The sequence below is a fragment of the Phyllostomus hastatus genome, unplaced genomic scaffold (genome assembly GCF_019186645.2).
Source record: "Phyllostomus hastatus isolate PE091 unplaced genomic scaffold, TTU_PhHast_1.1 phas_scaffold_21, whole genome shotgun sequence".
In the NCBI taxonomy this organism is placed as follows: Eukaryota; Metazoa; Chordata; class Mammalia; order Chiroptera; family Phyllostomidae; genus Phyllostomus; species Phyllostomus hastatus.
This window is the reverse complement of record NW_025334017.1, coordinates 8,387,484-8,403,285: the sequence shown is the minus strand read 5'-3', so window position 1 is coordinate 8,403,285 and position 15,802 is coordinate 8,387,484. Positions and strand designations below refer to the sequence as shown.

The 15,802-nt window shown below is 37.1% G+C and overlaps 1 protein-coding gene across 4 annotated transcripts in view; it reads right to left on the bottom strand.

The window, feature by feature from the left end:
* YTHDF3 (YTH N6-methyladenosine RNA binding protein 3) overlaps positions 1-10,134 on the bottom strand; it is a 37,924-nt gene extending 27,790 nt beyond the window's left edge. The window contains exons 1-4 of one of the 4 annotated variants that reach the window (XM_045861035.1): positions 9,790-10,022; positions 9,301-9,325; positions 5,992-6,136; positions 3,671-3,756 (exon numbers count right to left, since the gene is read on the bottom strand). In XM_045861035.1, the coding sequence (XP_045716991.1) occupies positions 3,671-3,756; positions 5,992-6,049 (144 nt within the window). In that variant the 5' untranslated portion in view covers positions 6,050-6,136; positions 9,301-9,325; positions 9,790-10,022. Of the gene's footprint in view, positions 1-3,670; positions 3,757-5,991; positions 6,137-9,300; positions 9,326-9,789 lie in introns of all 4 variants that reach the window. The other 3 variants (XM_045861036.1, XM_045861038.1, XM_045861037.1) reach the window with 3 other exon arrangements.
* Between the last annotated feature and the right edge of the window lie 5,668 nt (positions 10,135-15,802).

Here is a 15,802-nt window from a genome sequence, read left to right as displayed (position 1 = left end):
ATTCAAAATATATTACTTTCTTACTTGTTTACACCTCTTCCTGATAAACATGACTAGGAATTTGTTTCCCCATATACACAAGCAGACGAATGCAAACTTCATTTATCCAATTTATTCTTCAAATGTATATGGCACCTTTAATAGTATCAATTAAACCTGAATTTTCCAATCAACTTAATTACCTTGTTATTCTGAGGAATTATAGAGAACTATTTTTTTTGTATTGCTGACCTTTATTTTTACTTAAATGTAGTCACCTTTTGCCCTAGCTGGTGTGGCTCAGTGGATTAAGTGCTGGGCCTGCAAACCAAAGGGTCACGGATTTGATCCCCAATCAGGGCACATGCCTGGGTTGCAGGCCAGGTCACAGGTTTGGGGTGTAGGAAAGGCAACCACACACTAATGTTTCTCTCCCTTTCTTTTTCCCTCCCTTCCCCTCTCTCTAAAAATAAATTAAATCTTTAAATATATATAGTGATCTTTTAAGAGAATTAACAAAAAAGGTTTACACAGCAAATATTTTACATAAATGTAAACATGCATGTCTACTTCATAATTAAGGAAAAATTTAATTTTAAGCACAAAGCTTTAAAAATCATTCAAGAATGAATGACACATTAAACCCAAGATAGAATTAACAGAAGCAACAAAAACACACATTTTATAAAGCTTCAATTGGTCTTGTCTTTCAAACTACTGGTTAAGGCCTGAGTTTCAAAATCCTACCTTCCTTGTCAAACAGAAACATCCAATTTGGCTATACCTATTATATATCTATATAACAGAGCACTAATTTTCAGACCTGAAGGACAGATATTCACTTGTAAGTTACTATAAAAATTATTTCCTAAGGAAGTGAAGAGTAGAAACTGTAAGAAATATGCTGCATCAGAAGGTCAATAACCTGGTTTAAAGTATCCCTGGGTTTAATGTGAGTAAGTACAGAAAGCAATTTCAGTTAACCCAAAACATTAAATACCTTTTTCAGGCAAAGGATTCATTTTTCTTATTTACAATATTAAAATCAGATGATGACATTCAATTATGAAGTCGTATTATGTGTTTAATTGAAATTTTAAAAAAATTAAACAATTACTTCAACTAGGTCAGTACAAGGACCTATAACTACTTGCAGAACTTTAAATCTGCAAATAATTACTTGATATATTTCACCAGTAAATCCAGTTTCACTAATCTGCTTTAAAAAGGTCAATTTTTTTTAAAAGATTTTATTTATTTATTTTTAGGGAGGGAAGGGAGAAAGAGAGAGAGAAACATCAATGTGCGGTTGCTGGGGGCCATGGCCTGCAACCCAGGTATGTGGCCTGACTGGGAATCGAACCTGCGACACTTTGGTTCGCAGCCCGCGCTCAATCCACTGAGCTACGCCAGCCAGGGCAAAAAAGGTCAATTTTTATAAATTGTTCTATTTCATCTAAGTGATTACAAGTAACTTACAAGTAAGTCTTACACAACTTCAAGATTTCAGATAATTTTCCATTATCTCCAAAAGATCCATTTCTCAATATTTTTATAATTGTAGTGCTCTTTAAAAAGTAATCGTGTGCCCTGAGTATATCTAATTATTTTTAGTATTACAGAAAGGTAATTGCTGAAAACCTATTGGTTAGTACTCACAAGAAAAGAGAAGTAAAACATAGCCTTACTGGTATCAAATTTTAAAACCTCCCATTAGAGTATGAATATATTGATTCGAGTATCATGAATTAAAATAATGATTTGATTAATATAAAGCATAAGACCTTCCATTTAAATAACACATTAAAATGAGTCTTTTATAGATGTTTCTGATAACATAAGGAAGTTTTTATGATACAATTTAAAAATCAGGCTCATTAAGATAAATGCACTTCTATTCTTAAAAAATAACTTTCCAACACTTAAAAAATTTTTACAAGTGAAATTCTTCTGCAAAATTCCAATTTAAAAAAAAAAATAGGTAAGAAGCAGAGCACAGCTCTGGTTGCCACAAGGGTGGGATCAAAGGTACCCTCCCCCAGTCTCCCCTAGGCAGACCTGAAACACCTCTGTGGAATGCCAAGTAACCAATCTTCTATGCCCCTGTGACAAATGAATTATAAAATATCTGTTACCAAGTAAAACTAAGATTCTTACATACCAATTTTCAAAAATCTACAATCCACTAAAATCCCCTGAAAACAGTTTGAACAATTAAGACAAAAGATCTGCATTCTATATCCTTGTCTTAGAAATTCATTTACATTGTAATGAAGTAGGAAATCAAGTAGCAAAAAAAAAACCATTTTAATTATTTAGATCAAAAAACTTCTCAAACTAATCTGATCATAAAGACCTTATGGGGGAAATATCTACTATACCTTGTAATATCAGAATGTCTGAAAAAAGTTAGAAAACACTGCCAAAAGGGATATTAACTGACCCAAACAGAATACAATGTTTCTTTTAAAACCTGCATATACATTGCACAGCAAATGATCTTCCCCTATTTTCCAATGATACATTCTTTCACAATCTCCAGGTGGAAAGTAAATTTATTGAGATCATAAAGATTATAATATAAATGTGAAATGCACTTTTCATTCTTAAGAGTAGCCAAACTTTCTCAGATTTTATCATCCATTTTTCTTCTTTCTCATGTGTTTATTCCCTCTCAACACATTCTAGGAATGTAGATCAAAGATAGAAGGGGTAGTTCACAGAAATTACCAAGAGGTTAATCAGTCTGAAATTAACCATGGCTCTCCACCATCCTAAAAATAATTCTACATCCCACAAATGGAAACTACTTTTTCTTCATATTTGCTCTAATACTGTGAAGTTGCGTGATAACATTTGGTTCCTTATACTTTTATAGTTTAAAAAAAAAATAGAGGTTAAGATTTCAAGATACATTTTTTCGTATTTTTTAAGCAAAGTAAACAAAAGCAGTTTTATTCCAGAATGTTCTCCTAAAGAAACTAGTTAATAATAAAACTTTATTTTTAAAATTTATTTCAAGTAGCAACATTTTTATTAAGCAGACAGAAATGGTATGGAGACCAAATACCACTTTTTATGTCTAAATCCTAATACTCCTTCACGAGATTTATAAAAAATCCAAATACACAAAAACCTCAAAAATCACCAATTATTTAATGAAATTCTCCATGGCTACAATATATAAGCAAGTGTTTATAAAGTCTTTATTTATCTATCTCCTTACCAATCTATGTATTCCCTGCATTTCTAGGTTATATTAAAATTTTATCAGTGAAATTCAAATTGGAATGCCTTATAAAGAAAACACTACACTGAATGAAAAATTTCAGGCACAAAGTAGTCCTCTCCCACCAATTTCTAACTAATAAAACCTTGTAATTTGCTTTGGCTATGAAGATATGAAAGTGACATGAAAAGATTAAATTCATTCAACATTCAAAAAAACTAACTACAATACATACAAATAATGTTCATCTTCAAATCTTTGTATTTTGTAATTTAGTTTCAGCTGTTTGTAATTTTTAAGAACTCTCCTGTGCCATAAACCTACAACTGCTATTCACTATTATGCAGGTACACTAAATTTATTAATGTTATGGTTAGTCTCATTAGATTAAAATATCTATTTGAAAAATCAAATAATACTAATATAAGCTAAATTTCCTAAATATGAAACTATCAAACTTACCTGATTTGTCTGGCTGCTTAAGTATGGCTCAAAATCATCATCATTTACAGCATCTTTTTGATGAATGGAACCGTTTTGTACTGAAACTAAAAAATATGTTTGTATTAGATGTGGTGTAATTATCATTATGAGAATCACAACAATCTTAACATTTTCAGTATTCTTCAAACCAAGTCACAAAAAGTTATCCCTGAGCTCTTTAGTCTTTTCACTTAAAAAGTCTTTTAAAGATTATCTTAATTTTGGATACAAATATTTATGTGCCACCCAAAACTTACAAATCTTGTATAAATAAGCCCAAGATTAGAGAAATATAAACTATATATACACTTCCCATTACCAAAAACATAGTAAATATCCCAATTTCAAAACTGCAGCAAGCAGTTAAAATGTTCAAAGGATTCGCTAATGCTATATTTGAATCTAAAATACTACTTCAGATAGTGTTGTACACAGATTTCTGTGTGTTCTCTAACTTTGTTAAATCTATGACTTAGTCCAATAAAGGTAAAGAATAAACTAACTTTTTTTGTAACTAAAGTTACAATAAGAATCTTAAATGTCTCCAGTTTAAAGCGACTAAAATTAACTAGAAGCAATATCACAATGAATATAATTATGAAAAAATCTAAATAAAAAGTTTTTAATCTAAACCAAAAAATTATGAAGACTTTCATGTCAAAGTACAAATAAAATTCAGGCACTAAAGATAATCATGATTACTTTTGCAACACACAAGAAAACCAGTAAGAACAATTTATAATGCCATATTTGTTCAGAGATAATTTCCATAAACGCTCTACACTTACTATTCTCTTGACACTGTCAGGGTGCTCTGAGCAGACTTGAGGTAAAAAGGTCTTGGGTTTGAATCCCAAGTCCAACACTGAGAAGCTGGGTGAGCCATCTCTAGTTAGTGACTTATCCTCTGTAACTCTACTTCTCTGTTCAAGGAGGATATTAATAGTACCTATCTATATCACCTGATCAAAGTATTCACCGATAACATGCAATAATCTTGAATATTATTACATAAAACATTACAAGATCTAAGTAGGACTAAAAATTACTTTAGGACCCACAAATTTTACTAGGCTAAAACTTGACGTGCTAGCAGTGTCTACATAAATATACTGATATATAAGAAGTTGAACCTTTCTGATGACTAGTCTCAGAAACAACAAAACCCACTCAATATCTGGGATTTATTACTTAAAAAGTGTCATGAAATATTATAAATTAAGGCTGGGGGCAAAAGATTTAAGTTGTGTTCCTTCACAATAGCATACCATTTTTATTTCCCTAATGAGTTTAGATCACCTACTATGTAGTAATACTGAGTTGACAATGACATGGGAGCAAAAATAGGCAATATGCCTTAGTTCTTTGCATCCCACTAAATAGCATGATCACTGAAAGAAATGATGATAGATTGTGAAGGCTTCAAAGTAAACCTTAAAGACAACAAGAGAAACGTGGTCAACTTGATCTCAAGTGGTTTAACTCTATGATAAAGACAGCATCATAGCCAAGGTTGAGCTAAATGTACTCCCCAGAATTTAAGTATGTTAATAGTCACTAGAAATGAAAATGGAGGTGGGCGCTTTAGGTTATCTGGTGGGCTAATCATGTCAGCCCAAGAGATTCTAGCATACCTGTTCTCCTTTACCACTGAGTTTACCACTCCTTTATGAAAGATAGTTACGCATAGTCTATTACCTCTTGAAAAATAATTCTTCACTACACTTTTGGATTATTACTTTTTTGAAACAGCTACCCATGTCAAAATCACAACTCTGTTTCTCATATTTGTTAGATTCTCACAAATGTAATCTATATTGCTGGTATAGTAAAAAATGCTTACTTAAAATTTATTTAAATACATACTACACTGCTATTCTTATTTCCTGTTCTATCCTTTCTCTTCTTGTAAGGGTCGCTGAAACTAAGACCAAAACATTCACACACACTAAGTTAATAGTCTACAGTCACTTATAAGTGATGCATTAATTGTCTAAGAAATCCTAAAAAAATTATTCAAGGAGTATGTCAATCTAAGGAAATGTTTAATTAAAAGTATTTTATGCATACTGACAGGTAATTTGCATTCAATTAAAATCTGAATAAGAAGCTAGCTCTTGAGTTTCAGAAGCATACATTTAAGAAATTCAACTGTCTTAAAAAAAAAGACTTTAGTTTTTGAACATTACTTAACGACAATCTAATGTCTTGGAGACTGAGAGCCATTAAACAGTAATGAAATCCAAGCCTGTTCCACAGTCTGTACAAGTTCTTCAGGGAAAAAAGAACAGTTGACTTACATGATTCTTCGCCTGTTTCCTCTGCTCTATGAAGCAGAGTCAAATCAAGATAGAACATGGGCCTTAGGAGCCAGATGATTCTTTGCTCTGGTCTGACTACATCAAGTTAGGAAAGTCAACAGATCTGTGCATCATGTTTTCCCACCTACAAAAACAGCGACAATACCATATACCCTCTATCTCCTTATAGGAATGTTTTGAGGATTAATAATAAAATAAAGCCTAAAATGACAGTTAGGTGCTTTGCAATCATTTCCAGAGGGGAGGTGGGGAGAGGTTACAAAAGAATATTGCCAAAATACAAGGCATTTTCAACTACTTTTCTGAAACACTGAAAGTGCTAAATTTAACCTAATTCTTTGAAACTGCAGTTGTACCAATATTGGGAGGGGAGAGAGGAGCCAAAAGAAAAATTCCTTTCCATACATTTATCTATTTATAAACTTAAGGGATAGGAAGAAGCAAGCAACAAGGCCTAAGGCTACCTGGAGTATAAGATCTGACACTTTTCTCTGTGATGCCTGCAGGAAAAGGAACAATATACTGATTCCTGCAAGCAAAAACTCTCATTAATAAACAAAAGTGATATAAAGTCATTTTAAAATTATGGACCAATAGGTAAATAATTACCCTTAAATTTCTACCACCCTTCAGTACTACCTCAGCCAACAATAATAAAAATAATTCTAACAGTTAACATAGAGACAACAGATGAATTTAAAAGAATTCAAACTTATAAACAAGTAAACCTAGGACTATTTATATTACAAAAGCATTTTTGCCCTCCAAAGATACTGCTATAGAAGTCCCTTTAAATTTTAGTTCCTTTAGTGCACTTATGTTACGAATGCAGAAAATCAAAGACACTAAAGCCAAGTGTAAAGCCAATGCTGTCAACTAATGACAATTCAGGAAAGAAACATAGCATCTCTGAAATTACATTAACTGAAAAGAATCCTTTCAAAATTCTGACAACTCCTCAGGGACATGTATTTTTCATAAGTTTGATGAGTTCTGAATTCAAGTTTAATACTCATGTTCTTAGAATACTGAGGCTGTAGCTGAAGAAAAATAACTTTGCTTTCTGCTTCATAAGTAAACAGTATAACTGTAAAACAATTTCACTAGCTTGAAAACCAAGTCAGCTAAGGCAGAGTAGTTTTTCTCAAACACACACCATTATCTATTGGTATCAGTTCATTGGAGGTGTTGCCTTGTCTTTTGTAATTCTCCCTGTAGAGGCATACAAATAGAAGTAATGTATATGTATATTTGTGTACTTGTAGTATCCATCATTTTAAAGCATCTTAAATGACTACCAATACTTTTAGGGCAGTAGAGTTTTTCCCTACCACCATATCTTAGGCAATAGTCTTCTGGCATCCTAAAAATAGATGAGGCAAGGAAGGTGATAGGAAACCAGAAAATACAGTGACTCCTAGAGCAGCGGACTTTTATAATCACAACAATCCTTATAACATAGAATAGGATTTACAACCAGAATTATTACTTTTATTTTATAGATGGAGGGGGAATTCTGATCAAAAGATGCACTGTGTTCAAGCTCACTTGGCAAGTCAGTGGCCACAAGCAGTATTAGAATACAGATCACCTAGGAATCCCAGTCCATCATTCTATCCATGAATGAGATTATGAACTGAACAATAAAGGAGAAAGGAAAATTGCTGTAATGAAGAACCATCCAAATACATACTCTGTATGTGTATCTAAATACATCTAACAAACAGAAGTGAAAATACTGATAAAACAATTTTAATGACCAAGAAGTATTTATGGCCAATATGCAATATTATTTATATATAACTAATAATATCAAAGACTATGTCATACATCAAGATTATATTAATGGCTTAATAAATAGATGCTCTTATTTTGTTTTGTTGAACAAGTACTTCATAGAACTTGCATACTTACCTCAAAGCAGATAACACAAAACACTTAGCATTTGAAATAGCCTTGCAAAGTGCCACCTCCCCACAGATCTAGGATAAAATAATTTATGCTAGGCAATAATAAGCACAAATTTCACATATCTCAAAGTCTGTATACTTCCTAATAGACTAGCAAAAAAATAATAGATCATTCTTTTTAAATTTACAAGTTAGTTTATGAAAACTCAGTTAAAATCAACAATACCAACTTCAGAGGTTTATGTTCACAACATAGAAAATGATTCTAAAATCAAAAAATTAACTCTAAAAATTAAATTCTAGAATTTAAAATTTGTAAGGGTGTACATACTCCAAGAAAATACATCTTTCAAATCAAAACACAGCAATGTTACTTAAACAGTGCCATATATCTGGTATGCACAAGTTCTCAAATAAATCATACAACTCAAAGAAAATTAACTAAGCTGTGTATACAGTACCTATCCCTTTCAAATTTGCTATAGTATATAAAAACCTGAAGATTAAAAAAACCTAAACATTTTGCTACTGAAATAAAAAACAGGAAGCATAATTCTATTTCATCTAATTTCAAGCCCTATTTAGAAACTGTTATAAATACATAATTCGCTGTAATGTTATTTAATTGGCACTGTCCCAAGAAAGCAGTTATTGTTCTATGCTCAGTCAAGTCACATGATCAATGTCATGTTTCAGTCAGCTGACTATATTACTCCAGATTAGTAAATACAAAATAAACTTATTTTTAAAAATGCTTTACCTTCAGTAGAACTTCTCTCTCTCTCTTTAACTAAATACTAAATCACATAATCCTGGCAGGAAATTAGTCCTTTCTAAAATAACAAATTGAGTCTCACCTTGCAATCTTAACTACATAACAAGATGACATGCCTGGTCAGTCTTATCTCTAATGTAAATAACTTCAGTAGCATCAATGATTAACAGTACAATTTGCACTAGTATAACATGGAATACTATGGGATTGTATGTTCCAGTGTAACCCACATATATCATACAAAATATCTACTTATCTACATACGTACATAAGGATTTCTTGTGGCAGAAGTTACATAATACAGATAAGTTGCAAAATTAAAGAAATGTCACTGCATTCATAATAATAGTTCCTGAACTGAAATACAACTAAGTAGAAAACTATTTCTTGCACCACTGTTCTTTCTATAAAAGTGGCATCAAAGCATGGAACTACCTTAAGTTTTGGATAGTATTTGGCTGCCTTAGTCACGATGAATGTTTCCCCAATCCTTCATTTCAAAAAAATAAAAATAAAAAAGGAACAAAAACAAAAAGGGCCTCACAGTTTAACAAATAACATCAAACCGACATTGGTGAATTAGAGAAAATCATCCAAACTCACCCTTATTTCCTTGCCCTTTAGGTCTCTGTGTAGCAAGACGAAAGGTATCGTAATGAGAAGAGAAAAAAAAAGGAAAAGTGTTAATCGAAGGCGTTATCAAAGACAAGTTATTTTAAACAATCCGCGTAGGAGTGAAAGCCACCATATCCTCCATAGCCACGGACTTCCCAACCACCCGGTCTTTAAACCTCCTACCGCCACTCGGGGTCCGTCTCCCGAGCTCGCCCCGGGTTCAGCCCCACGTCTGCGCCCTCAGGAGGCGTCCTAAGGCCCGAAGAGCAGTCCTTCCCCCACCCCCCGCGGCCACCCGCCTCCACCGCAGACTGGGCCGGGGCGCAAGACCCGGCCCGGGCGGCAGGACCGCAACTTGCGCCGGGGGCACCGTTATGGGGCCGGCAGCGGCGGCGACGGGGAGGAGCCGAAGCCCCACGCGAGGGTGGAGCTCCGGGGCTCGGGCCTTCGCCGAGCCTGAAGCCTCGGCTCCCTCACCTGATCCACGCTAGTGGCTGACATTCTTCACCGCAACCCGAGAGCTGCCGCCGCCGCCGCTGCCGCCTGGGCCTCTCCCCGTGCACTCACAGCAGTTGGAAGCCGCCCTCGGCCGAGTGACCGTTCCAGCCGCCGCCGCTGCCGCCGCTCGCTGAGAAGCCAGAGAGAGGGCCTCGCGCTCGGGAGCCGGTGGAGAGGGCCCGTCTCTTCCGCCTGCACGTTCGTCTTCCCCTCTCCCTCTCCGCTTCTCGGGTCCACAATGGCGGACAGACTCTCTAGTCTCACTTCCGCTCCGAGCCTCCCTGACCTTCCGCTCTCCACTCTGACGTCCGCACTCACCTCGCTCTTCCTCCCCCACCCTCCCGCCACCGGTAGGGGCTCCGCCCCCACACACCGCGTCACCGGAGACGGGAGCCGCGCGGCCAACCCGGGGCGCGTGTGCTAATGAGGGTGCGCTTCTGTGCGAGTGTGAGTGACAGCGTTCAGGGTCGCTCGGGTACCTTCCTTCCGTCAGGCACCGAAGCTGCAAGCCTCTTTTGGGGCGGTGGCCTCGGGAATGGGGGCCATAGCGGGATTCGGGGCCTTCTAGGCAGGAAGTGGGCCTGGGAGGGAGGCGCGCTGCCAGGAATTGTAGTAGAGCTTGGCCGGCTGCGCCCACCGGGCGGCGGAGTGGACGTTGGCCAGTTGGCACGCCTTAGCCGCGCCCTCCGATTTTGGGCGAGCTGCAGTGGCCGGGCCTCCACTGGTGCCTCCCGAAACTGTCTAAAGCCACGTGTGCGGCTTAGTAATTCAGCCACCCTCGCCCTCGGGACAGATTTGCTAGGACGTCCACACCAGCGAGCACGTGCGGCGAAAGTTCCTGGGTTGGAGCTCTGGGCAGTGACACGTCTAAAAGCAAGTAGGAGGTGAGCTGGCAAGTGTTTGGGACTCTCCAAGTCCCAGCAACATGACAGGAATATTTCACAATTCAGCTGTAACCTGTGAAGCAGACTTTGCCACCCAATTCATGTATTTGTGTTCCCCTCCTGAGATGTTGATTTTGATGAATGAATAAAGTTAATTTGATAAAGATAAGTGTAGTGGCAAGACGTTGTTTTTCAGCCCTAAAAGGACAGATGCTTAAAGTAACTGTTCAAGTTACTTCTCTGCAAATTGGCAAAAGCAAAGCGCTAATAGGCAACAGTTTGAAATTTGTTGAAATAACATTTGTAGTAAGGGCAAAGATTCCTTGCCTAACGGACATGATGGGGATTCTATATAAAGTAATCTCTTAAATAATCAAATTCTTCCAAATTCATCAAATAGGTGATTATAAAGTTGACGAATTGTAGGATTAATTTTTTGGTGTGCAATGCAACAAGATTTTAGAAGCACTGAATAGTAGAACTGGAACTTATCTTAAGAGTCCACTATTTCATATCTATCACCAAGAGGCATTCTTCAGATCTGGTCAGTTTCCCATGCATTCCCATTTTGCTACATGTCCCAGGGACTCACTAACTTTCAGTTCAGGCTGAGCTGTCTCCATTTCCCAAGATTCCCCCACCCGTCCAGTTGTTTCTTCATCTCCCCAGTTTACCCTCCTCCACTCCCAGACAGACCTTTTGCATTTGACAGAATTTGCTACTACATGTTATGAGTGGGCAAATTGAGAAAGGAAGCTTGTGAAACTTTTCAGGCCTTGTCTTTTATCCTTAATTATCTAAGTTAAAAAGCAGGGCTTTGGAATCCAACCAATCTAAGTTTGAATTCTGGCTTGGCTGGACTTAGTTGTAAAACCTTGGGAAAGGCACTGAAATTTGCTAAGCCTTAGTTTGCTCACAAGTAAAATCAGGTCAGGTATGTGTACTTTCTGGCACAGAGTAAGTTTGCAACCAGAAGTGGCTATACAGGGCTAGTTTCTGGTTCCTTTGCTAAATAATTTCTAGAAAGGTGATAATAGCTTGCATTCGCTCAGTGTTCATTATATGTTAGGCATTTCTAATCATTTAAGTCCTCATAGCACTTCTGTGTGTTAAGTGCTATTTTAAAAAACTGACACACAGGGAAATTAAGGAACATGCCCAGAATAATACAGCTAGTCACTGTGAGAGCAAGGATTTGAACACAGGCGGTCTGGCTCTAGAGCGTGGACTCTATACCACATAATGCTGCCTAATGACATGATACTCTGAGAACTTTCTGTTTGCTTTCATTCCTGTCCCTTCTCAAACTCCTTATTTATTGTCCATCCTAGCATTGAGGTTTGAACTGGTACAATAGAGTGCTAACTGCCATGAGATATAAAGCCATTTAATTTAATATTAAATACTTTTTCAAAATATGTCTGGGAAATACCTAAAATCATCTCTACTGCCTCCGGAAGTATGCAAGTGGTATTTTGGAAAATGCTGATCTAGAGTCTAAACAAAATTTCACTTTTCTACGGGGCCATTGATATACCAGCCTCCCCTGGTGAGCCCAGCACTGTTCAAAGCTTGGAAAGGAGAGGGCGAGCTGAATTTCAGCCCCCGTTTGCCTTTCAGCCTTCTTGGTGCCTTTATCCAATGCAGACCCTCTGCATTTCTACATAATAACCCTGTACTTCTGCATGACTCCGTCTGTGAGTTCAAATTAGCTTCAGCTGGAGGTCACATCGACTCCAAAATAATAGGAACTTAAGATAGAGGTCTGTTCTGCTCTCATGCAAAAGAAGTCTAGTCAGTCTAGGACTTGGGCTGCTGTCACAGTGTAAGGTGGATTCTAGCCTCTTGCTCTGCCATCCTCACTTCCCCCAGTACACGGTGACTTCCCTACTTGCAGCCATCATAATCATATTCCTACCTTCAAAAAGAAAGGTAAAGACACATCGCTTCCCTTTATGGACATTTTATAAAAAATGCATTTCCTGCTTCTGCCTACCACCGACTAACTATAAGACAGTCTCAAGAAAATACTTAGTTGAAGGAAACATGGAAATATATCCTGGTATATCCTAGGTTGTCATGTACTTGGCTAAAAATCAAAGTTTACCACTAATGAAGACTGGGACAATGGGTAGTGAGAAATAAATATTAAAGTGATGTTTTCTCATGACTTAGATTGGGGTGATGGGTTTTGGAAAGGTACAGGTAAGGTACCTTTCTCACTGCATCATATTGGGGGCATTTGGTTAAGGTGGTGTCCACCAGGTTTCTTCATGGCAAAGTTACTCTTTTCCACTTTACATAAGCTGGTCTTAGGAGAGGAGTCATTAAATTGAGCCCCCAATCAACAAGAGAATTAAAACTACAGTCCCTGGATTAGCTACATGTGTTTTTTGGAATTCATGTGCAGAGCAGATTTGTCATTTCTCCCATATTTGTATTATTCTCTGGGTCATATAATCCAATACTGGTGTTATTTATTGCTCCAACTGGTCCAGGCTTTGGCTAACTGGAGATCCTTTTGACATGCCCCCATTCTTTTTTTTTCCAGCACCCTACTTGGGAACACAACATTTCATTCATTCTCATGTTTAGGGAAATTTACAAAGATAGGGAAAATGCAGCAGAAAACATCAAGTACCTCTTAAGGTTCCCCTAAAACAATGTATCTCAAAGTGTGGTCCTGGGAGGAGAGCATAAGGGCTGCCTGGGAGTTTGTTAGAAATATAAATTCTCTAGGGCCCCAACCCAGAGTCACAAAATCAAAAATGTTGCCCCTTTATCAAAACCAACAGGTGATTGTGATGCACACTAATGTTTTAGAACCACTGTACTTAAGTTTCCTCAAAGATGCAGTTCAAAAATTTACCCAAAGAACCCATAAATTCTCTTATTGACCTGAATGAAAGTATTCCTGAAGAACTGGTTATTTGCATTAAAAGTAAAGCTGGCAAGACATGGATAGCTATTTCACCAAGATATGCAGGTGGCAAATAAACACATGAAAAGTTGTTCAACATCTTTAGTGATTAGAGAAATGAAAATTAAAGCCACAATGAGATATCCCTACATACCTATTAGAATAGCTAAAATAAAGTGACAGCACCAAGTGCTGATGAGGTTGAAGAGAAACTGCATCACTGACACGTTGCCAGTGGGATTGTCAACTAGTACAGCCACGGTGGAAAACAGCTGGACAATTTTCAACCAACTTAAATATGCCTCTACCAATGGTAGTTACACTCTTAGGCACTTACCCCAAGGAAATGAAAACTTACAATTGGCTATATAATGGCCTGGCCATGATATCCACATCCTAATCTTCAGAATTTGTGAATGTTACACCTGCCTTACATGGCATAAGGGTCTCTGCAGTCGTGATTGAATTAAGGAAATGCAGATTGTTAACCTAAATTAAAAAGCCCAAATAAGAGGCAATAAGGGTTTAATTGGGATCAAAAAATTGCAATTTGGGAAGCACAAATTTAGGCAGAAACCTGAACAGTGACCTAATACCAGGTAAAGGTGTCGGCTTTCATGAGAAAAGGAAAGAAGTAATAATACAAAAAGAAGAAAGAATTCTTGCTGGTGCTGCAAACTGAGTTACTCTTGAGCAACACAGAACTGGTTACTGATTCTGCCTTCAGATAGAGTCCACAGTCATCAGTCCTTGTGGTCAGGATGTTTGCTTTCCTGCTTACTTCACGAAATAAGTGTTAGACAACTTGGGTTCTGCCCAGGTCAAAGGTCTGGCTCAGTTCAAACAGTCCAAAGATTCAAGAAAGAAAACACAAAAGGCCATGTTTAATAGGAGGGCAGGCTCCAGAGCAGGACCACCTGCACATGCATCCTGGCTTTAGCATTTACTGGCTGTGTGAGCTTGGGCTCACTCTTTACCATCTCTGAGCTTTTGTGTTGTACTTACCTCTTAGAATTCTTGGAAAGATTAAGGGAGGGATAATTATGTGCAGTGCTTGGAACTCTCCTTAACAAATAATAAATATTCAATAAAAATTAGCAGGCATTATCATCATTTTCATCATCAAGTAAGTATTAAGATGTACCAAGATATGTGAGCAAAGCTCCCGAATTTTACCAAGAAAATCTGGGTTTGTGCCCCAAGTCTGCCTCTTCAGAAGGCATGTCTTGAATAAGTATTTGACACTCTTAATTCCAATCTCTAAATTTTAAATACATAAAAAGATACTTGTTTTGAAGGTTAAATGAAAAATCACATCAAAAGAACACTTTATGAAACTATTAAGTGCTTTACAAATGTACTGTATAAAGTGACTAAGAGGACACAACGCAGAGGATAAATGAGTTTCATCTCAACATCTTGGCTTTATGTAAATACTAGAGAGAAAGAGGAGAAGATACTAAATTAACCGAGACAAAATTGTTTCCACGCTGGTAAAATGATGTCTTAAAATAAAGTTGAATTTTGCAACTTCATTTATGTTTCTTGCATGTGAATTTGTAGATGGAGATTCTAGCCTCAAATACCTGATTTATGGGTTTGGCCCACAAAATTCAGGGTAATCCAGTTAAAATGTATTGAGTGTCAATCAAGTACCAGACAATGTACTTGGCCACACCGTGTCTACTGCCCAGCAAGATGATGGGTGCTAAGAAAGAATTGTAAGTCAAACAAATGTTACCAAAGGGGAAGTACATGGGATCATATAGCAAAACTATTTAAAGTATATGTAAAGTGGTGCTGTAAATTCCTCCTTGAGAAAATTATGAAAAATAAGAAGGAATGCACAACAACAAACTGTAATTAGGAGAACAGTAGGAGAGGGAAAAGGAGGAAGAGTGTGTTTCAGAATTGACAGTGAAATCCAATACAGTTGGAGCATGGAGGACAAGAATATCAATGCCTAGGGCTTGAATAAGTTTTTAGACTTTTTATAAATATTATTTTGTTTGCTAAATTGGCTGGAAAATAAGATAATGTAGCATATGTAGGTCTAAAATGGAGGGAAGGGTGGTGAAGTCTATTTAAAATAACATTCTCTCAAGCCCTGGCTGGTGTAGCTCAGTGGATTGAGCGTGGGCTGGGAACCAAAGTGTCCCAGGTTCGATTCCCAGCCAGGGTACATGCC